General features: G+C 45.8%; 1 protein-coding gene and 1 pseudogene across 1 annotated transcript; one reads left to right on the plus strand and one right to left on the minus strand.

Moving 5' to 3' along the window:
- Window positions 1-378: 378 nt before the first annotated feature.
- On the minus strand, window positions 379-1,270 carry LOC136130002 (dehydrodolichyl diphosphate synthase complex subunit NUS1 pseudogene; annotated as a pseudogene).
- Window positions 1,271-11,047: 9,777 nt separating this feature from the next.
- On the plus strand, window positions 11,048-22,756 carry PRSS50 (serine protease 50). The gene is given in 10 exon segments (XM_065885919.1): window positions 11,048-11,074; window positions 15,531-15,781; window positions 17,361-17,653; window positions 17,716-17,907; window positions 19,209-19,302; window positions 19,304-19,369; window positions 20,323-20,621; window positions 21,859-21,955; window positions 21,957-22,012; window positions 22,533-22,756. Coding segments are annotated over 10 exon segments (1,599 nt in total).
- The last annotated feature ends 1,261 nt before the right edge of the window (window positions 22,757-24,017 follow it).

Here is a 24,017-nt window from a genome sequence, read left to right on the forward strand (position 1 = left end):
AACAAAACAGCTTTAATCACCCCTTTCTCTCCCCACAAAAAAGGGAAGTAGTTGGGGCTGAAGCCTGTAAATCTGAAATTTCAGCTCCTAAAACATCACTGCTATTTGCTCAAAGGTGCAAGTCCACATATTTCCTCCTCCAACACTTCCCCCATTTATAAGTTTATTTCCACACACGCATGCACATGCACACGCGCACACATACACACTCACACATGTACTCTTACTCTCAAGTAAGACACTTTTTTGTGTTTGTTGATAAATTATGAGGATTATGAACTAGGTGTGTACAGGGTTTCATAGGTGCTTTGTAAACATCAGAGTCACTTGAGTCCTTTTCTCCAAAAGCCTGAAATCAAATTACACAACCAGGGATCGCTACTTTCCCTGACGCTGTTCACAGGCTGCATATTGACAAAGGGCAGAGAAAAAGTCCTCATAACTGATGTTCAGGTGGGAAGGCAAAGAGACAATCTCAGTCAACCTGATGTGCCAGGGAAGAAAGCCTAGTGTGCTGTCCACAGGACCAAACTTCAATACTGAATCAGGATCAGGGAAACCATTTGAACTAAGTAAACTGTCTGACATATCTACATCCAAATCTGTGCATTTCTTTTGCTGCTGAGCTACTAACTGGCAGAAGTCTTGAGCAGCTCTCACAATATCTACTATTCCATCTTCTGGGGACAAGCACCTTCACTGCCGATTGGCAATTTAAAACTTGATCATCTTTGTCATTACTATTTGCAAACTCTGGTGAGTATTTGGAACAATCTAAGCCCAGGAATTCCTGCTGTTGTTTTAAAATTTCATCCATCAATCTGGAATTATTTCTTTTGAGAATACCTTGGTGGTCGTAGAGGCTAATGTAAGAAACGCCCACGGCCATACACCACACCAGGAGGCTTGCGATGTCCGAGAAGCTGGGCTCCTGCTCCTCCTCGGTAATCACCAGGCCCATGTGCACAGGCAGTTTCTCCAGGGAACTGCCGTCCGCGCGCCAGCGTAGCCGCGGGTGGGCGGCGGCCGGGGTCGGCCCCCAACGTGGATGCCGGTGGTGACTGCGGTTCCTACCTTTCCTGCCGACAGCCAGGAGCTTGGGGAGCGTGAAGCCGAGCGGCGCTAGGACAGCAGCGGAGGCGGCCCGACGGCAGCGCCACCAGATCCAGTGCCAGGTGCCGGACCAAACACGGAGCCAGGAGGTGAGCATGCGGTGCAGGCAGAGCAGAGCGTGCAGCACCCGCCACACCAGCTTGTACACCCCCGTCATACTCTCGTGGCGCCGGGGCACCCTCCTCTCTCCTACACCCGCAGCGCGACCGCTTCTCATCCGGCCCTGCAGCCGGCGCGGGCCATCTCTCCGCGTTCCCCCGCCCCCCGCACCCGAACCCCTTTCTACTGCCAACACCTCACCTCGACCCCGCCGCCAGCTATTCGTAGATTTTTTGATGATAGCCTTGCTGACAGGTGTGAGGTGATACCTCATTGTGGTTTTGATTTGTGTTTCTCTAATAATTAGCAATGTTGAACATCTCTTCGTGTGGCTGTCTTCTTTGGAAAAATGCCTAGTCAGGTCTTCTGCCCATTTTGATTGGATTATTTGTTTTTGTGATATTGAGTTGTATGAGCTCTTTGTATATTTTGGATATTAACCCTTTGTCAGTCACATCATTTGCAAATATTTTCTCCCATTCCATAGGTTGTCTTTTGGTTTTGTCAAGGTTTCCTTTGCTGTGTAAAAGTTTTTAAGTTTAATAAGGTTCCATTTGTTTATTTTTGCTTTTATTTCTTTTGCCTTAGGAGACTGATCCAAGAATAAAATTGCTCTGATTTATGTCAAAGAGTGTTTCACCTATGTTCTGTTTTAGGAGTTTTATGGTTTCATGTCTTACATTTAGATCTTTAAATCATTTTGAATTTATTCTTATATATGATGTGAGGGAATGTTCTAACGTCATTGTTTTACATGTGGCTGTCAAGTTTTCTCAGTACCACTTGTTGAAGAGAATGTGTTGTCTCCATTGTATATTCTTGCCTCCTTTGTCATAGATTGACTGTAGGTTTGTGGGTTTCTCTCTGGGCTCTATTTCTGTTCCATTGATCTCTGTGTCCATTTTTGTGCCAATACCATGCTGTTTTGATTACTGTAGCTTTGTAGTATAGTCTGAAGTCTGGGAGAGTTATATCTCCAGTTTTGTTCTCTTTTCTCAGGATTGCTTTGGCAATTTGATATCTTTTGTGGTTCCATATAAGTTTTAGGATTATTTATCCTAGTTCTGTGAAAAATTTCCTCGTTTTTTTTTTTTTTGTTTGTTTGCTTTTTGCAGTACGCAGGCCTCTCACTGTTGTGGCCTCTCCCGTTGTGGAGCACAGGCTCCAGACGCACAGGTCCAGTGTCCATGGCTTACGGGCCTAGCCACTCCGCGGCATGTGGGATCTTCCCAGACCGAGGCACAAACCCATGTCCCCTGCATTGGCAGGTGGACTCTCAACCACTGCGCCACCAGGGAAGCCCTCCTGGGTATTTTTATAGGGAGTACATTAAATCTGTAGATTGCTTTGAATAGTATGGCCATCTTAATAATATTAATTTTGAAATCTAATAGCACAGGATATCTTTGCATTTCTTTCAGTCTTCTTCAGTTTCCTTCATTAATGTTTTATAGTTCTTATCGTATAGGTCTTTCACCTCCTTGGTTAAGATTAACCCTAGTTTTTTTGTTGGTTTGTTTTTGACACTATTTTAAACAGGATTTTTTAAAACTTTCTCTTTCAGGTATTTCATTATTAGAGTATAAATATGCAACAAATTTCTGTATATTAAACTTGTATCCTGCAAAGTTACTGAATTCATTTATTAGTTCTAATAGTTTTGTATGGAAACTTTAGGGTTCTCTATATAGAGTATCATGTCATCTGCAAAGGTGACAGTTTTACCTCTCCCCTTTCAATTTGGATACCTTTTATTTATTTTCCTTGTCTGATTGCTGTGGCTAGGACTTCCAATACTATGTTAAATAGCAGTGACAAGAGTGGGTATCCTTGTCTTGTTTCTGAATTTAGGAGGAAGGCTTTCAGCTTTTCGCTGTTGAATATTATGTTGGCCCTGGGTTTGTTATAAATGGACTTTATTATGTTGAGGTATGTTCCCATATGTTGTTGAGATACCCACTTTGATGAGGGTTTTTATCATGAATGGATGTTGAATTTTATCAAAGGCTTTTTCTGTGTCCACTGAGATGGTCATGTGGTTTTTGTCTTCCTTTTTGTTAATGTGGTGTATCATATTGATTGATTTGTGTATGTTAAACCATCCATGGGACCCTGGAATAAATCCACGTTGATCATGGTGTATGATCCTTTTTATGTATTGTTGGATTCAGTTTGCTAATATTTTATTGAGGATGTTTGCATCTATATTCATCAAAGATATTGGCCTGTAATTTTCTTTTTTGGTAGTGTCTTTTTCTGGCTTTGGTATCAGGGTAATGGTGGCCTCATAGAATGAATTTGGGAGTGTCCTCTCCTCTTCAAGTTTTTGGAATAGTTTGAGGATAGGTGTAACCTGTTCTTCCTATGCTTGGTAGAATTCCCCAGTGAAGCTGTCCAGACCTGGACTTGTGTTTGCAGGGAGTTTTTTTTTTTGTTTGTTTGTTTATTTGTTTTACAGATTCTATTTCACTTGTAGTGACCAGTCTGTTCAAATTGTCTGTTTCTTCTTGACTCAGTCTTGGCAGGCTATATGTTTCTAGAAATTTGTCCATTTCCTTGGTATTGTCCAATTTGTTAGCATATAACTGTTCATAGTATTCTCTTATGATTTTTTCTATCTCTGTGATATTGGTTGTTATTTCTCCTCTTTCTTTCTTATTTTGTTTATTTGGGTCCTCTTTTCTTCTTCATGAGCCTGGATAAAGGTTTATCAATTTCGTTTATCTTTTCAAGAAACCAGCTCTTGGTTTCATCATTCTTTTATATATATATATATCTTTTAACTCTCTATTTTACTTATTTCCTTTCTGGTCTTTATGATTTCCTTCCTTCTGCCGACTTTGGGCTTTCTTTGGTTTTTTTTTTCTAATTCTTTTAGGTGGTAGGTTAGGTTGTTTATTTGAGATTTTTCTTTTTTTCTTGAGGAAGGCCTGTATCACTATAAACTTCCCTCTTAGAACTCTTTTGCTACATCCTGAAGATTTTGGAAAGTTGTGTTTTCATTTTCATTTGTCTTGAGGTATTTTCTGATTTCCTCGTTGATTTCATCATTGACCCATTGGTTTTTTAGTAGCATGTTGTTTAGTCTCCACGTGTTTGTTCTTTTCCTATTTTTCTTTCTATAGTTAATTCCTACTTTTACATCATTGTGGTCAGAAACATGCTTGATGTAATTTCTATCCTGTTAAATTTGTTGAGGCTGGTTTTGTGACCTAGTGTGTGATCTAACCTGGAGAATATTTCATGTCCACTTGAAAAGAGTGTGTATTCTACTTTTTTTTTTTCTTTTTTGGATGTAGTGTCCTACAGATATCAATTAAGTCCAACTGGTGTTTGGTGTCACTTATGAACTCTGTTGCCTTACTGTTTTTCTTTCTGGATGATCTGTCCATGGAGGTCAGCAGGGTGTTAAAGTCTCCTACTATTATTGTATTATTGTTAATTTCTCCCTTTATGTCTGTTAGTATTTGCTTTATATATTTAGTTGCTCCTGTATTGAGTGTATATATTAACAAGTGTAATATTCTCTTCTTGTATTGATCCCTTTATCATTATATAATATGCTTCTTTGTCTTTCATTATGTTCTTTATTTTAATGTCTATTTTGTCTAATATGAGTATTGCTACCCCCACCTTCTTGTCATTTACATTTGCATGAAATATCTTTTTCTATCCCCTCACTTTCAGTCTGTGTGTGTCTTTTGCCCTGAAGTGAGTCCCTTGTAGGCAGCATAATGAAGGGTCTTGTTTTGTTTTGTTTGTATCCAATCAGTCACCCTATGTCTTTTGATCAGAGGATTTAGTCCATTGACGTTTAAAGTAATTTTTGACAGGTATGTACTTATTGCCATTTTATTCCTTGCTTTCCAGTGTTTTTGTAGTTCTTATTTTTTCCTTTCCTCTTTTTTTTGTTTTTCCCATTGTGGTTTGATTATTTTCTTTCATAGTATTCTTGAGGTCCTTTCTTTTTGGTTTTTGTGTATACAAAACCTACAATAGGTAGGTTTTTGATTTGTGGTTACCATGGGGTTTATATATATTGACCCATAATTATATCTGTTTGCTTTAAACTGAAGTCATTCAAGTTCAAATACATTCTAAAAGATCTACATTTTTTACTCCCCTCCTCCAGATTTTGTGTTTTTGATGTCACGTTTTATATCTTCATGCTTATCTCTTTACTGTTTATTGTAGTTATAGTTGCTTTTACAATATATATATATATATTTTTTTTCAGTACGTGGGCCTCTCACTGTTGTGGCCTCTCCCGTTGCAGAGCACAGGCTCTGGACGCACAGGCTCAGTGGCCATGGCTCACAGGCCCAGCCACTCCATGGCATGTGGGATCTTCCCAGACCGGGGCACAAACCTGTGTCCCCTGCATTGGCAGGCGGACTCTCAACCACTGCGCCACCAGGGAAGCCCTATTTTTTGTTTTTTTATTCTATGTACTGGCTTACTTAAGTTATCTTCAATCCTTACTATATATTTGTTTTTCCTATTGGGATTTTCCCTTTCGGACAGATTCTTTCTTCTTTTCCATTTAGAGAATATCCTTCAACATTTCTTTTAGAGTAGGTTTGGTATTGCAGAATTCTTTTAGTTTTGCTTGTCTGAGAAATTATTTCTCTCTCTTTCTGTTCTAAATTATAATCTTGTTGGGTAGACTATCCTAGTTTTCAGGTTTTTCCTTTTCATGAGTTTGAGTATATCATGTCACTCCCTTCTGGTCTGCAAAGTTTTTGCGGAGAAATCAGTTGATAGCTTAATGGGGGTTCCCTTGTACATGACTCTGTTTTTCTCTTGCTGCTTTTAGGAGTCTCTCTTTATCTTTAACTTTTGACATTTTAACTATGATATGTCTTGGTGTGGGCCTGTTTGGATTCATCTTGTTTGGGATCCTCTGTTCTTTCTGTACCTTGATATCTGTTTCCTCCTTTAGGCTTAGGAAGTTTTCAGTCATAATTTCTTCAAATACATTTTCAATCCCCTTCTCTCTCCCTTCTCCTTCCAGAACCCTTACTATGCATATGTTGGCACATTTTATATTATCCCATAGATCTCATATTTTGCTTTCTTTTTTTTTTTTTCCATTTGTCTGTCTGTCTGCTGTTCTGATTGGGTTATTTCCATCATTCTATCTTCCAGATCTCTTATGTGTTCTTCTTTGTTATTTAGTTGGCTATTCATTGCTTCTAGAGTGCTTTTTATCTCAGAAATTGAATTATCTACTTTTGATTAGGTCTTTATAGTTTCTAGTTCCTTGTTAAAAAGCATCTGTGTTTATATTAATACCCTTTCTTAATTCACTTAGCACTTTTTTTTTTTTTTGGCGGTACACGGGCCTCTCACTGTTGTAGCCTCTCCCGTTGCAGAACACAGGCTCCAGACACGCAGGCTCAGCGGCCATGGCTTACGGGCCTAGCCACTCCGTGGCATGTGGGATCTTCCCAGACTGGGGCATGAACCCATGTCCCCTGCATCGGCAGGCAGACTCTCAACCACTGCGCCACCAGGGAAGCCCCACTTAGCATTTTTATTAGCAACTTTTTTTTTGAAATTTCCCCCTTTTCTTTTTTTAAAATTTTTTAATTTATTTTTTATTTATTATTATTATTTTTTGCAGTACATGGGCCTCTCACTGTTGTGGCCTCTCCCATTGTGGAGCACAGGCTCCGGACGCACAGGCTCAGTGGCCATGGCTCACAGGCCCAGCCACTCCATGGCATGTGGGATCTTCCTGGACCGGGGCATGAACCCACGTCCCCTGCATTGGCAGGCGGACTCTCAACCACTGCACTATCAGGGAAGCCCCTCTTTTTTTAAAAAGTAAATTTATTTGTTTTATTTATTTATTTTTGGCTGCATTGGGTATTCGTTGCTGCACGTGGGCTTTCTCTAGTTGCGGTGAGCAGGGGCTACTCTTCATCGCGGTGCACAGGATTCTTATTGCGGTGGCTTCTTTTGTTGCTGAGCACAGGCTCTAGGCATGTGGGCTTCGGTAGTTATGGCACGTGGGTATTAGCAGCTTTTTGAAGTCAGCATCTGGTAGACTGATTATCTGTTTCATTATTTGGTTTTTCAAGGATTTTCTTTTTCTCTTTCAGCTGGGAGTAGTTCCTCTTTCTTTTCATTTTACTTAACTTTCTGTGTTTCTGTGAATTTAGGTGAAACAGTTATCTATTGTGGTCTTGAAGTGGTGTTTTTATGTGGGAGTGTCCCTACATAGACTGTGTGTGCCCAGTGTCTTTGGTGTGAGGGCCGGATTTGATGCAGATGCCAGCCACGTCTTTCCTCATGGTGTGCTGGCCACTATCACTCTGATAGAGGGTGTGGCTGGTGATGGAGGAGCTAGAGCCTGCACAGGGTGTGAGGTGGGACTTTCTCTCTGCTCCCTGGCTGTGGCTGTCCTGTCAGGGGTGGAGTCTGCTCCCACATTGCTAGAGCAGAAACTCTGAGGTCGGGCTTGAGCCAGCTCTGTTCCTTTTAAGTGTGTGTTTTTCCTTCTTGCTGCACTGGGGCTTTTGCCCCAAAGGAGGGGAGTGATGAAGTAAATGGGGCTGAATTGGAATATGGTTGATTTATAATGTTGTGTTGGTTTCAGGTGTACAGCAAAGTGAATCAGTTATCTATATCTATATAGATATAGATAGATATATCTATCTATATAGATATAGATAGATATAGATACAGATATATCTGTATCTATATCTCCACTCTTTTTTAGATTCTTTTCCCATATAGGCCATTACAGAATATTGAGTAGAGTTCCCTGTGCTATACAGTAGGTCCTAATTAGTTATCTATTGAGAAGTTTGACTTTAAATCAAGTCTCGCTTTGTGACTATTGCGTGACTATGGATATTCTGATTTCTGGACTGAGATGTTTATGTGACAGCGTAATCGTACTGATTATGATTACATTAATCACAGTGAGCAAAACGTTCTGACTCTGCCCAGTTTTTACCCAGGATCAGGGAAATAACTCACCCCTTAAATACGTTTTAAAGGGACAAAGGGGATTCCAATGAAGATGCCTTTTGTGTTCAATGTACCATTTACACTTTTCCCTGTCCTTTGCCCATGTTTTTCTCTTAAACTACTTTTCTTTTTATTGATTTGTAAAAACTGTAGATATTATATGCTGTGGTAATTGGTAAAGGAACATCATGTCTTTTTCAACTTAATTTTAAGTGGTTCATAAGTATAGGTATATACATACACACATACTTATGGAGAGAGAGAGAAGATAAAACAAATATGGTTAAACATTAAATTAGTGAGTCTGGGTAAAAATATTATACTTGTATATTTTTTGTAAGTCTTAAATTATTTCAAAATAAAAAGTTAAAAAAAAACTTTAGGAACCGGAAGTTTTAACCCTTTGTGAAATGCTTTACAATATTTTACGCTACTTGTCCATGATTTACCTTTTTTTGGTGTGGATTTCTTCCCATAGAGTTAATTATTAAAATTTTCATATGTTCATATTTATTGTTATTTCCCTTAATGATTGTAGTTTTTGTGCTGTGCTTAGAAATATCTTTCCTACCCTAAGATTATAAAATTCTTTACTCATACATGTTCTTAATTTTTTTCTTTAAATATTTTAATTTTGATTCATCTAGAAGGGTGAGAGAGGAAACCAGTTTTATTTTTCTCCAAATGTAGCCAGTTATGTCAATAATTTTTATTGAATACTTTTTTTCGGCAGTGAATTAGAAATGCCCTCTTTATTATATCATACATTCCCATCTTATTTTTGTGTATTTCTGCCCTTTGCAGTCTCATTCGTGTGCCACCACTCTTTTTAAATTATTGTAGCTTTATAATTCCTTTTTGTATGTGGTAAGGCAAATCCTCCTTCATTCTTCTTCTTTTTTTTTTTTTTAACATCTTTATTGGGGTATAATTGCTTTACAATGGTGTGTTGGTTTCTGCTTTATAACAAAGTGAATCAGTTATACATATACATATGTTCCCATATCCATTATTCTTCATTTAAAGAATTTACCTTGCTCTTCTCCCATGTTCATTCTAATTGAACAATCTTTGTCTCGAGGTATTTTCTGATTTTTTTTTTCTTTGATTTCATTGTTGACCCATTGGTGTTTTTTTTTTTAATTAATTAATTTTTTACTGCATTGGGTCTTTGTTGCTGTGCGTGAGCTTTCTCTAGCTGTGGCAAGCGGGGGCTACTCGTCATTGCAGTGCGTGGGGTTCTCATTGCAGTGGCTTCTCTTGTTGCGGAGCACGGGCTCTAGGCATGCGGGCTTCAGTAGTTGTGGCGCATGGGCTTAGTTGCTCCGCAGCATGTGGGATCTTCCCCAGCCAGGGCTGGAACCCGTGTCCCCTACGTTGGCAGGCAGATTCTTAACCACCAGGAAAGCCCGACCCATTGGTTTTTTAGTAGCATGTTGTTTAGTCTCCAAGTGTTTGGGTTTTTTTCCCATTTTCTTTTGAACAATCTCAGTATAATACTAAAAGGAAAATCATGTGGTGATTTTGGGAAAATAGACTCTATTTTGCTCTATTTTATTTGTGTCCCTAGAGCAGGAGTTTATATAGCTTTCTCCATATAATTACTGCATGCTGCTTCTTTTTTTTTTTTTTTTTTTGCGGTACGCGGGCCTCTCACTGTTGTGGCCTCTCCCGCTGCAGAGCACAGCCTCCGGACGCACAGGCTCAGTGGCCATGGCTCATGAGCCCAGCCGCTCCGCGGCATGTGGGATCTTCCCGGGCCAGGGCACGAACCCGTGTCCCCTGCATCGGCAGGCCGACTCTCAACCACTGCGCCACCAGGGAAGCCCTGCATGCTGCTTCTTAACTTTATTCCTAGATATTTTATATTACATCTCTATTGTAATATAAAATGTTTTTTTCAGTGTATTTTCCGTTTGTATTATATATTGATTTTTTGTGTATTTACTTTGTAATAAGCAAAATTCCTAGATATAGTGGATATAATGGATTCTCTTTAATTTTGAGACATACCATCTGCAAACAATGGTAAATTTGTCTCTTACTTTTCAATATGTATGCCTCTTACTTCTTTCTCTTGTTTATTGCAATGTCAAGAATCATATTCCAGAACAATTGCTCTGTCTTCCAGGAGACACTGTGTTATCTTGTTTTAGGTATGTCTTTTAATAAACAGTATAATGCTCAGTGCTATATTTTTCAACACATTTGGGAGGCTTTCCTTTAATTCATTTACCAAGAAGAATGTTTCTTTTTATCCCCCTACTTTATGTATTGGTTTGATTTTTTTTCCACTCCACTTTTCCCCTGTAGTGGTTTAAAATTTGTCATATCTCAACGTCATTCTACTACAGATATTTTCCACACACGTATTTAAACTTGACTTAACACCTAGAGTTAATCAATGTCTACTGCTTCCTCCTTATCAGGACAAGAGCCTTCCTTTTCACTTGCCTCATTTGCATCCCCCAGACTCATCTTGTTGAAAACATCTGGGAGTTCAGCTCACTGAACACTTCTATTATATCCAAGAGTTTTTAATTCACTCTCTTGGGCTTTCCAGGTTTATGCCCATATGAGCTACAATTAGTGATGATTTCGCCTCTTTCGTTTTCATGATTTTTACTTTTTTCATTATTTTGGGTACTGCTCCCCAAAAGCAACCTGGAATTGTAGCTCTACTTTTTCTTGTTGCTTACCTTCCTGGAAGTCCTTCCCACACTTCATCATAAAGCATGTTGCTAACGGGGCATATCATCTGCCGAGGAGAGAGCCATTCCTTTGTTTCACTGTGGCATTTTATTTCAGGAATGAATGCTATGCTTCGTAAAATGTGTTTTCTGCAGCTATCACGATGACTCTACACCCTAACTCAGCTAGAGTGAGTTAGAGATATGGTTGACTGGACTCCATATCTAGAGTGCTGAGTCGGTTCCATGAACAGATTCTTCATGTCCATTTACCCTGCCTGCCAGGATTAGCCCTCCCTGGTCATGGTGTGCTTTGATTTCATTCGTCCGTTGGATTCAGATGTATAATATCGTTTTTTAGAATACATTTAATTTATTTGCTCATCCCACAAGACACCCCGTGCTGGGCTCTGGGCCAGGCACAGGATAGTGCTGGTGTGTGGCCCAGGAAAGGTACTGGCCCTGGAACAGCAGGCCTATGAGACACCATCCACGCAGCCTTTGCGTTTTGTTTTGTCTTCCTCCAGTGAGGCTGGGCTCCACCGAAGGTGTGTCGAGGAAGGCACCCCCTTTGTCGAGTTATAGAATCACAAATATGCTTCACTTGAAAGCACAGTCTATGTTCTGGAACATTTGAAATAACATAAATTATCTGCTCCTTGAATGCTGGATAGAAGTTGCTTGCGAAACCACATAGGCCTGTTTTCCTTTGAAGGGGTAGTTCTTGAGCAATACTTTAAGTTGTTTTGTCCATGAGTATTGGATTTTCTTAGAAATTATTCATTTCATCCAGATTTTAGATCCATAAAGAGAAAGTTATAAATAGTCTTCAGATACTAGAAGGTGTATTTTCCCTGGGTCTGATTCTAGTCTCTTTTCTACTTATACCACAAAGTATTTGAATTTTCCTTCTCTTTGAGTTTTTCTTGGTAGGACTTACAAGATATTTATTTTGTTGTTGTTTTTTAAGTACAATTTATTGATTTTATTCCTCAAGTCTATGATTTTTTTGCTTTCTAATGCATGACATCTGCTTTTTGTCTTCATTAATTCCTTTTCAAGTGTCTTCAGCTGAATGTGCAGTGATAAATAATTGATGATGACAATAAATAATTTATTTTCATTCTCTCTTGTTTGGTATTAAAGTATTTAGACTAAGACTCTTCTGTGTGAAATTCAGGCCCACATCCCGTGGGCTTTGCAATGTATGGCCTTCTTATCTTTCTACACTCTAACTGTAGATTTTAATTCTGTTTTTTACTTTAACATTTTTGAAAGTTAATTTTTTTTCTTTGATGGGGGTGGTTCACATTTTGTTACTGGATTCTGGCTTAATTTCATTGTGGTAAGAGAATGTCCACTTACAAGATCTTTCTCTCTCTCTTCTATTTTCTCTCTCTCCCTCTGAGTTCTCTTTTTCTCTGGATTGCCAGAGTCCAGTCGACCATGTCTCTATCACTAGCTTGATTATCACTGGCTTGATTTCCCCCTTCATCTTCCATTTTCTCTCTCCACAAAAGGCCCCTACTGAAATCTGTTTAATACATGTTTTTAAAGAAGTCTGTATCTTTGAAAAATGCGTAGTGTTGCTATATGTATATTTTACTTTGCATAAATGATGTTGTGCTACAGTCCTCTCCTGTATTTGTTTGTTGAGGAATCTCAATTTGTTCGAGAATCCACATTAAATGGTTTTATTCTTTCCAGTCATTGCCCCCATATGCCCTGTGTCAAATCTTCCTCCCTTCTCCAAACATCATTTTGGGCAGAGCTCATAATTTTCAGTTACTTTCAGTTATTAAATACCTTGTCGTATTATAAGTCTCAATTTAAAAATCAATTTGATTGGAACTTCCCTGGTGGCACAGTGATTAAGAATCCGCCTGCCAATGCAGGGGACACGGGTTCGAGCCCTGCTCCAGGAAGATCCCACATGCCGTGGAGCAACTAAGTCTGTGCGCCACAACTACTGAGCCTGCGCTCTAGAGCATGCGAGCCAAAACTACTGAGCCCGCGTGCCACAACTACTGAAGCCCACGCGCCTAGAGCTGGTGCTCTGCAACAAGAGAAGCCACCTCAATAAGAAGCCCAGGCACCACAACGAAGCGTGGCCCCTGCTCACGGCAACTAAAGAAAGCCTACGTGCAGCAATGAAGACCCAATGCAACCAAAAAATAAATAAATACATAAAAGTCAATTTGATTTAAACTTCGCCAAGCCCTACTCTATCTCTCTCCTCTGGAGCATGGGGGTCTGCACACTGGGAGCTGACAACTGGGTCAGCCTAGACATGGAAACCTTCAAGTCTTCCTCAACTCACTTTCTCTGCTTGTTAATTTTCAGGGTTTCCTTAGATAGGCTAAAATTGACCTCTAGTTGGTTTTAGACAGAGAAAATGCCCTATCTTAATTCATCATCTATCTTCAATGAGATTTGGTGTCTTTCATTGAACAGATGGTCTTAACTTTGATGTAATTAAGCCTAACACATTTGCCCTCTTCAGGTTTGTGGGGTTTTATCTTATTTTAAAACACGTGCTTCATCCCAAGTCATAAAGTCATGGCCCTACATTTTTGATTAGCTTTATCTTTCTCACTTTTCACATTTAGAGTTTTATTTCCTCTGGAGTTGTGTTATGGCAGGGTCCAACTTCATTTTTCTCCATCAGTTTCTCCACCATCTACAGCAGAGACCTCCTTTCTCAGTCATGACACTTTCTGGAGCATGTGCCAGGTTTCCTCCACCTGCAGGCATCTGGCTGGCTCTCCATTGCCCCACTGGTCTATTTTTCAGTTTCTATGCTAGTACCGTGGTTTCTGTAATTATAGCTTTGAAATATATCTAACTCTGTTTAGATGTTTCTCCAGTCCCCAGCCTCTCCAATTTGCTCTTTTTTTCTCAAACCTGTCATAGAATTCATGGACTATTATCCTTCAATATCAATTCTAGAATCAGATTGTCAAGGTCCTGAAAGAATCCTGCTGACATTTTATTTGGAATCGCTTGAACTTTAGAGGTCAACATAAGGAGAACTGACATTGTTATAATTTTTGACTCTTTCACTCTCTGTTGAATACGGATAAAAGAATATTTATAAAATGTGTATGGAGAATAAAGAATAACACAACCAACACTCATACCCTCAGCACCAAGCCTATAAAATAGTGCATTACCAGAAACTTTGAGGCTTCCACGTGATGATTACTGAATCTCAAACCATGAAGGCTCTGATGCTGCTTTGGTTTTTTTCTGCTGGCTGGCATTTGCTCTTGGTGCCTTAGCTTCCCTGTGTGCAGGGTGATGTTTTAAGAGGACATGTCCTTTAGAGTGTTTTTTTGTGGGAGTTCGCTGAAGCATGGCTTGAAAGTGGGTTCCTCCAGTCAGAATCTATATTTGCTTCTGCCAGATACCTGGACATAAAACCAACCCAGGACCTCTTTAAATGACGTTCTTGGCTCAAGTTTTTTTAACCACCAAGACAGTGTGAATTCAAGTTGCAAGTTCACATGAGGGCAGGTGTTCCTAGTTTATCGTCACTCGGAAGGTGTGGTCCTTTCTGGGAGGTATAGTTTTTTGCAGGAGGTTTCCTCTTAGGCTCCCCTCCTTGGGCAGGCCCTGGGTTTTGCCTTTCGTCTTCTGCACCCACGAATGAGGCTGTGAAAACCAAAGCTCAGTTTCACTGGGTTTGGCCTATGGCTTTGGGGCAAAAGTCATCTTCTGGGCTTTGCTGATGGCTCTGTGTTTTAGCCCTCCCTTGGGTTTTGCACTCTGAGGAGACTTTATTTTCTTGCTAGCTCACCCATGCATTTAAAATCTCACAGGTTTAGTTATCTTCAGCAAGGTGGGAAAGGGGATCTAGTCTTCCATACTGTAGGAAGCCAAATGTTGAGAACTGACTTTTTTACATTGTTTTAAGTTGCCTCATCTAAGAACAACGGTATATCTGTACATTAATGTAGGTCTTCTTTTGTGTTCTTAAGTATAGTTTTATTATTTTTTCTTTACATGTTTTATGCACTCTTCATTAGATTATGTCTTATAAATCTTGGTTTATGCTACATGAAAAAATATACATATATGTGGGGGAGGGAGGGAGGGAGGGAGGGAGAGCATGAGCTGTTTTTCAGATTTATAAAACTTTTCAACAATACAGAAGAATGTAAGAAAGTTTTAAGAAAATCATAAACCCACCATCAGCAGAAATAACAGCTACTACTTTTTGATGTATGCTGTTGTAAACATTATTCTTATACATGCACCTGCTTTGCACAAAGAGAGAGGGGGCAGGTTTGCATTTCAAATGGCTCATTCTGTAAGCAGGATTGTAGGAACGAAGAAAGTCAAGGGCAACACCTTGGAGGCCCACCACGATTTAAAGAGAAGGCAGAGGAGGGGACCAGCAATTATTGTCAGAGAGTTAGCAGGGGAATGCAGAGAGAGCCCATTGTGATCCTGAGCTTGGGCTCCAGTGCAGTGCTTCCATGTCACAGAGCAGGTTCATAGCCATGCGTTAATATCAGGGACAGCACGGGCCTAACACAGCTCATGCTAAGGATATGGCCCCGGAAGGTGCAAGTTTATTTGTCCAGGACTTGCAGGGAGGCCTTCCTACTGCCTCCTTTATGCCTCCCTTCCTCCCCTCCACAGGGTAACTCTGGCAGTTCCCTTGTCTGCCAAGTGAACCACACCTGGATTCAGGTGGGGGTGCTGAACTGGAGCTTTAGCTGCAGCCGGCATCGCTTCCCGGGCACCTACACCAGCACTTCCCACTTCACCGACTGGATCAAGAAACAGATCAGTGATGTGAGGTTCGTCAGTAGGGCCGGGCCAGGCTTCCTGAACCTGGTCTTCCTCACTGGCTACATTCTGCTGGTTTCCTTGGGCTCCTCGTGGCTCCTGTGAGTGGTGTTTCCAGGGCATTCCCTCCCGGAGGCCACTTCTTCCTCCCCTCTGTCAGTCCTCAGGAGAAGTGGAGGCTGGAGGAGCACAGGACATCAGGGCAGAGTACTCTGGGGGAGGGTCCCAGAGCCACTGTTTTTTCAGTTGTTCAGTGAAGATGCTCTTGAACTTTGTGTCACTGAAGTCATCATCTTTCTTCTTGATTATGGCCAGACCCTTCAAAGCCTCCCCTCCCCCAAGAGGCCTGGCTGTCCTCTCAGGGGAGCCTCCCTGATAGTCCTCCTTGTACTTGTGCTCATCATGTTCCCCTCTCTGGGCTACAGTTTCCTCTTCTGCCAAATATGGAGCTGGACTTTGTGATCTCACTCCCTGCTTAGTCATCCCAGCACTCCAGCAATTCCCAAGTCCCCATGACTCTCTCCTGGGTCTCTGACCCAACAGTTTTCCCTCAGGCCTTACTGTGAGGGTTGGCCTCTTCCCAAGAAACTCACAATGACCAGACCTGCACTTGTGGACCTGGTTCCAGAACATGTGGGTCTCTCCCAAGCCCTCGTATCACCCTAGGAGTCTACAGAAGCTGACTGGTTCCTCCTCTCTCCCTGGCAGGGATGGGTGATGATGGGGGGCAAGGCAGAGTGCCTGCTTAGGTGACTGTGTGAGGTGACGGCACCCTGAGCTCCTGAGCTGCCTTAGTCACCTCCATCATACTCTGAAGAGGAAGGACAGGTGCAAGCTAGCCAGACTGAGAGGGCAGAGCTCTGCCACCCTTGTGGAAAGTAGCATGGGCACCCCCTCAGACCTGGTAGGCCTCAGGTTCACAGTGGCCAGCTACCCTTGCCTTTGGGGTCCAGAGTGTAGTAGGTGTGGTTTGCGGGAGATTGGAGTACTGAATGGCCAGCCCTATTGTCTCTCCCAAGACAGCAGGACCTGGCAAATGTTAGACTGTCCTGGCTTGATTTAACTTTCACCTTATCTTTTATTAGGCTAGAATTTTCCAACAGCTTTGAACCAAAGCTTCTCATAGGATTTCCCCAGACTACTTTTTAATTGTATTATCCATCTGTGTCACTGAGCCATCAAAATGTTCCCCAAATTCCAACATACCAAGTGGCCTTCTGCTCCAGAAGGGCCCAATGGTTACTATCCCTCTTTCTCTGTTTATGGAAACCTCACCTGTGTCATCTTTCTAAGCAGATGGATCTGTAAGGGAAGGGCATTTGCTGAATGGCGACAGTGCTTAAAATTATGCACTCTTGAAAAATTATTATTGAAAACATTTTAACCTGCTTAATTTCAGTGCCCTGGGGCAAGGCCCCACCGTAATTAGGGCAGGTGGGACGGCTTGGAAATCCCGGATGCCAGCCCCAGGGGTTGGGCCTTCATCTCACCGGGTAGGGATGGAAGTGGGCTGCCAGAGGAGGAGGTGCAAGAACCGGCCGAGGTGAGGTTAAGGGACTCCAGGAAACTGCTGGGCCAGGCCGACTGGGAGACACGGGGTCCCAGGAGGGCAGAGGCGTGGCCATAAGCCAGGCAGTCCTGAGCACCAGCAAGCCAGACAGAGGGCGGCTGGGACACCAGGAGCACCATCGCGGGGGGGGCCAGTGGGAGGCGCCGCGCGGACGGGGTCGGGAGCGCCCGCGCCCACCACACCAAAGAAGCTGCCGCTGGCTGCCAATTGGGGGCGCCGTCGTGGGGCGAGCCCCAGGAGCGGCATCGCAAGAGGAGCGCTGAGGCTTATTCGCTGCTTCTCGGGGATGTGGGGCGCTGGCCGGCTGGCGCAGTCCCCCGCAGCCCCCGAACGTCCGCCCTTGCCCACGCTGGGCTCCTGCTGATGCTACTGCTGTTACTGCTGCTGCTGCTGCGGCCCGCGGGTGCCGCCCCACCCCCCACACAGGCCTGGCCTCCACCTCTGATCCTCTGCGTCCTTCCACAGGTTGCTTGGGCGCTGGCAAAGTGCCGGGGGCACTGTCCACGGATGCCCCCGCCGACCTTGACGCCCCCTGTGCCCCCAGTGCCACCTGTCCCTCAGGCGGACGTCGCTTCCCCCGGCAGGCTGCCACTAGCCAGCCGCCCAGGACCCTGCAGTACTCTGCTTCTAAAGCCGACGAGGATGAGTTCCTTTCCCGTGAGTACTGGGAGGTGGGTGCCCAAGCAGCCTTGAGGACCTTAAGGGACAGCGGAAGAAGGGGCACGGAGAGTGAGAGGGGACCTTCCTTTTACCAGTGCTTATTGAGCACCTATTGTGGGCCAGGCCTCCCATGCTGTTGAGGTAGGAGGCAAGGAAGGTGGGGGGAGCCTGGGGTGTGCTCATGTCCTGCCTCCCTGAACGGTCTATGGGGACAGCACCTCTCCATCCGGCCCAGTCCCTGATCCAGGCTCCCAGCCAAGGCCTTAGGGGGTCTCCAGCATGGCTTTCAGGGAGGCTTCCCTTGTGTGTCTTGGGGCACACCCACAAGGCATTCTCTCCATCAGTGGCTTTCAAGCATGTTGAAGTAAGACCCACATAAGGAGTACTTCTCATCCTGGAACTGAGTGCACAGAATTTAACTGTCACAGGAAGTCACGCACAGGACCCAGCTGCACCTCTCCTGCGTTAGCCTTTGCAGCCGCTGGTGACAGCCCACTTACATTGATCTCACGGTCCTCTAGTCCACTTGGAACACGTAGGAGCGGGACTGCTGTGGTGTTGGATATGTGCATCTTCAGTTTAAAGAACTTTTTCTGTAAAAGCTTTTCCAGGGTGGCTTCACCCATTGACCTTCCCTCCAGCAGTGAGTGAGCAGCCTGGGGCCCTGCTCCTCACCAACACTTGTTATCAGGGACGTTTAGTTTTGCCTGGCAGGTGGTGGTGAGCAGAACCTCACTGTGACTTAAGTCCACACTTCCCTGAGGACTAACGGGGCTGAAGAGCTTCTGCGTTTGTTTGCTATTGGGGTCTCGTCCTCAGATGTATGTGTTCATGCACACTACCCATTGTTCTCTTAGGTCACCTGCCTTTCTCTCACTGAATCACAGGAGAAGGATCCTAGAGGAGGGGGAGGGGTCTTCCTTGGCTGAAGTAAGGGAACCAGATGGAAACACAGATGGGTTTGTGAAGGGCCTGGCCAGAGCTGATGTCTGCTTGACCAGGACAAAGGAGCTAGTGGCGCAGCAGGCTGGTCAGCTGGGAACGCCCTGGGGCCTAAGCTGTGGGACCAGAGAGAGGGATACCTGGGGAGTGCTGAGGCCCTTCTGAGGCTGGAGACCCCAGTCCTCATGTGAACAACATCATTATGTGATGACCAATGAAGAAGGAGAATCATTGGATGGGTGTAGGCCAGCTAGAGAGGTGGGAGATCAGGCTGAGGGGAGAAGGAGGGAGAGGTGCTGTGGGATGTGGCTGGAAGAGCCCATTTGTTATCAGGCTCCTTTCGTTTTCTTCCTTAGCCTGTGGCTTCTCCTATGAGCGGGACACCACCCTCAGGGATCCGGAGGCCATGGCTCGGCGGTGACCATGGATGGTCAGTGTGCGGGCCAATGGCACATATCTGTGCAGGCACCCTCATTGCCTCCGAGTGGGTGCTGACCGTGGCCCACTGCGTGATCCAGTGAGTCGGGGCCTAGGTGGATGGGTGGAAAGTCATTGGAGCCACCAGGGCCCCAGTCATCTTGCCAGCTGGCCCATCAGTGGCAGACACCATAGTCCTAGCCCCACCTCACCCTAGCTCTGAGCAGGTGGGGGATGAGTCCTGCAGATTCCTTCCTGGGAGCTGGGAGTTTCCTCCCCTCACCTGGCCCCCTCCAGTCCTGTGCAGTCATTCCATAGATAGGAAACGGAGGCTTGCAGCCACTGTCTAGGCCTCCTTCCTCCTATCCGCAGAAAGAATGTCCTAATTCTTCTGCTCCACACCCTTTGTTTCACTTACTCATTCCTTCCTTCATTCAGCCAACAGCCTTGGCACTCTTTGAAGCCAGGCCTGGCCTGGGCACTGGGGGCAGAAAAGGGCTGCACCACTCCTCTCAGGTTGCTGGGGAAGACAGACAAGAAGATAGATGCTCACAGGGGAGTCTGGTCAGGGTGGGAATGAGAGAGTGGGCATGCCCATGTTCTGGGGCCAGGGAGCGGCCTGAGGGTCACATCTGGCCATGAGGGCTGACCGGTAGAGAAGCGAGCTCCAAGCCTAAGGGACACGCTGAGAAAGTAGGCTGGAGGGCAAGGCAGCACTGCTTGCACAAGGTCTCTGTCACTTCCAGGGCCCAGCATGGGATGCTGGACAGAGTCCAGAGTTTGGAGCCAGAGAAAACTGGGTCCACGTCCCAGCTCCACACTTCTTAGCTGTGTAGCCTTGAGTCAGTCACTTGAGCCCCATTTTCCCTCTCTATAAAATGACGGGTTGTTGTGAGGACTGGACCACACAGTGTGTGTGCAGGGCCCCATTCACATCTGTTGTGAGGAGTGGGCTCTGGGGCTTGAAGCAGGTGGGTGGCCTACCTGGATTTGCTCAGGGTGCAACAGTGTGGTGGAGGGTAGGGGGTGCAGGCTGGGGTGGGGTTCTTGGAGCTGATGGAGGACTCTCCTTGCTGTTCCCCTAGGAGTGTGGGTGGGGAGTCCATGGGTTGACCAGATATCCAAGTCTGCTGTCGATGTCCTGGCACAGCATGTCATCGTGAACAGCCATTATCGGTCCCGTCGGTACTGGTCCGGGGTCGGCTGGGCCAATGACATTGCCCTCCTTAAGCTTGAGCGGCCACTCAAGTACAACAAGTATGTCTGGCCCATCTGCCTGCCTGGCTTGGACTATGCGCTAAAGGACCACGCCTTCTGCACTGTGACAGGCTGGGGACTCCCCAGGGTTGATGGTAAGTCGGAGCCTCCCCACAGCAGGGTGGGTGGTGTGGGAGAGGACCTGGGTGCAGGCCAGGGTCTACCATGGGCAGATATTTCTGAGACACCTCCCCCAGGGACCCCATCCCCACCCCCATCAGGCTCTCACCTCTGAGGTCTCTTTCCCTTTGAGGGTCTCAGCAGTGAATGTATCATGGCCATTTAGGCCTTAGGGGACCCAGATTGCCCTTGAACCCTCAGGCCCAGGCCAAGGTTGTAAATAGGACTTCCTTGAAGGTCGAGGGGGCACAGAGTAGTATCTTGCTGTCTGCACACAGTCCCAGGGCATCCATGTCTTGAAGCAGAACAGCCAAGGTGAGAGGAGCAGGGTTCTGTGTCTGTAAAAGGCTCCCCAGAAGATCCCATGTGGCTGGCTAAGGGCACTCTGCACCCAGAAGCTGGAAGTCACTGAGGGTCCACTCATGGCTCCCTCCCCCAGGAGTGGCCCTCAATCCCTCATCATCCCAATTTAGGAGCCCAAAGGGCAGGAGTGTTGTCCCAGGGCCGTCCAAGGGACCATTTCCTTATGAGCCCCAGGAATGTCCATTTCCTTCAGGGAACCCCTATTCTTTTCCCACAAGAGAGGCGCCCTTCCCTGTGGCCTCATAGAGCCAGCTTACCTGAAAGCACCCACAGGGTCTCCAGCCTAGGGTGGGGTGGCTTTTTGTCATGCCTTCCATGGCCTATCTGAGGAATGGCTGGGAATGGTTGGAAGTCACCTGTCCCCTAGGAGCTCAGACTAGGGACAGAGATACAATTGAGAGAGCAGGGAGGGGAGTAAAGAGTGCCTGAGACCCACGGAGGGGAGTCTAGGGAAGCTTAGAGAAGGAAGTAGGCCTTTGGGGAAAGCTTGAAGAAAAGGCAGGATTTGGACCTTAGATGGACCTGGTAGGCTTTGGGGATAGAAGGAACACAAGAGCCAAGATGCTGAGATCAGAATGGACTCAATGTATAGTACTCTGCAGGATGTGAGACCAGGTCCAACAAAGCCAGATCATGGGTAGCCTGCTCCCAAGGTCTCTATGTCAAGGGGCCCTTGGGAGGCATCAGCTGGAGTGGTGGGTGGCCTATGCCTGGAGAGATCTCCAGAGCTGCTGTGTGGCAAGAAGAGGCCAGAGGAGTGGCGAAGAACAAAGGGAGGATGGACACAAAGCTGGCGGCAGTGGGCAGGAGCGAAACCGCCAAGCCTGAATGGGGGCCCCTGTCCCACAGGTGTGTGGCCCCAGTTCAGGACCATCCAGGAGAAGGAAGTCACTATCCTAAACAGCACGGAGTGTGAACGCCTCTACCACAGGTTCTCCAAAATCCCCTCTGATTCAGATCATCAGCTCCCAGGTGATTTCTGCAAAGGACGTCAACAGGAACAGTTCTGCTATGTGAGCATCTCTCCCCCTTGCTCACTTGCCTCCAAGGGCACCTGGCCAGGAATGGGGCTGGGGGCACAGGGAAGCCAGGACCTGCGGGGAGGTGGGGAAGGGGATGGGGATGAGCAGGGCTGACTGAGGGGGAAGATAGGAAGATGGGGGAGGGGAGATTTGATGAGGAATGGAGATTGGGAGGAAAAAGATGAAGGGTTGGGGTGAGAGAGATGGGGAGAGGGGATGGAGGTTGGAGATGAGGGAGAAGAATGGGAGGTAGTGGGAAGATGGAGGGTGGGTGTTAAAGAGATGGGGGATGGAGAACTGGCAAGAGAAAGATGGGAGGTGGAGCCCTTTGAGGAAGGTCTCCTGGGTCAGGACCTCAAGGGCACACCTCAGCTATGTGACACTCGGGGGCTGCAGGGAAGGTCTGATGTGAGGGCACCCTGCTTCTTCCTGAGCTGGATTAAGTCTCCCTTGGACCACATCTGGCCTCCTTTTTTTGTTTCCCCCACCCCTCCCCACAAGAGATAAGTGGTGAGCCCTTGGCCTGTCCTGTGGAGAGCGTACGGTACCTGGTGGGAATGGTGAGCTGGGGCCCAGGCTGCAAGAAGAGCAAGGCCCTGCCCATCTACCTACAGATCTCCTCCTGCCAGTAGTGGGAACTCCTCAATGGGCAGACTCTGCCAGCCCCATCCAGGGCCCTGCTCCTGGCACTCCTGCTGCCCCTCAACCTCCTCGCTGTCCTCTGACACTCGTGCCGTTGTCTCTGGGTGCACCCTCCCTTGCCCAGGCCCCTCCTCACCCTCTGTGCAGCTCTCACAGCCCCACAAGGCAGGGCAGAGACTAGGTCCTCAATTAAATGTTTCTCTTCCCCATGCTTCCTCTTTCCTGGGCCTGCTCCAGTGGGAGATGAGAGAACCAGACAGGGGTGGGATGGGCAGTTTATACTGAAAAGTACAGAGCCCCAGGATCTGCCTCCATCCAGAGGTTCAGGGTGGCTACCACAGAAGGTGGAGGGAGTGTGTAGGGATGATATTGGGGTCCGATGATGGAGGGCCTAGATACTGGGGTCAGATGATGGAGAGTCAGGCTGAAGCTGGAGCTGCCAGGACACAATGTGAGGCTGGGAATAAGGGTGCAGCTCTGTCTGGGCTGGGGAGGTAAGTGTGTTCTCCTTGACTTTGGCCCATCTTCTGGCCAGTGGCTAGAACATACCCTGTTTTTGCCCTGAAGCACTGTAGTGGACTTTGACCTTCCAGCCCTGTCCCCCGTCTGGAGGCTGGGGCAGATGCCCACTGGGATCAGTTATTATCCCCACCATCATCAGACATGCCTGTCCATAAAGGGCTAGTGGAGGCCCAGGTCAGAGGTCAGGGAGGCAGCTGGCAGGGCAGATGTAACCCGGGCCTGGACTTACCCCAGGCATTACCAGCTGCTTCTCTGACTTATAGTGGCTCCTGCTCCTCTGGGCTTCTGCTGCCCAGCCAACAGGAGGGCTCTGGCTTGTATGAGTAGAATGATCTTTGCCACAGCCATATGTATGAGAAGCCCATAGGCTGGAGCCCAAGGGCAGAGTCAGGGTTCCCACTTGGTGGCGCAGTGAGTACTCAGCTTCCACAGCAGGGCCTTCTGTAATCTCTCTGCTCCCTCATGGCTGTAAGACCCCATGCTCCTTCCCCCATGCCAGCCTGGTTCCCTCTTCTTGTGTAATAATGGTCCAGGTCCAGATCAGAATCCAGGTTTGACTCCTCTGTGTCCCAAGCACCCACTTATTGAAACCCAGGGTGTGGAGCAGAGGCAAGTGGAGAGCAGGCAGCTTCCTCCCTGGTCCTGCTGCCCTGCCTCAGGGATAGGCCCCACTGGCTGCAGCTGACCCTCTGCCTCTTGGCCACCACCTCTCCCTCCAGCTCATCTGAATTCAGGCTGGGAGAAAAGTCAGGAGAGGGAACGTCAGCCTGGCCTACACCACCTATCATCGATCACTGCATCACCCTCCACGTAAATGCTCCA

This window comes from Phocoena phocoena, chromosome 10 (genome assembly GCF_963924675.1).
Source record: "Phocoena phocoena chromosome 10, mPhoPho1.1, whole genome shotgun sequence".
Taxonomy (NCBI): domain Eukaryota; kingdom Metazoa; phylum Chordata; class Mammalia; order Artiodactyla; family Phocoenidae; genus Phocoena; species Phocoena phocoena.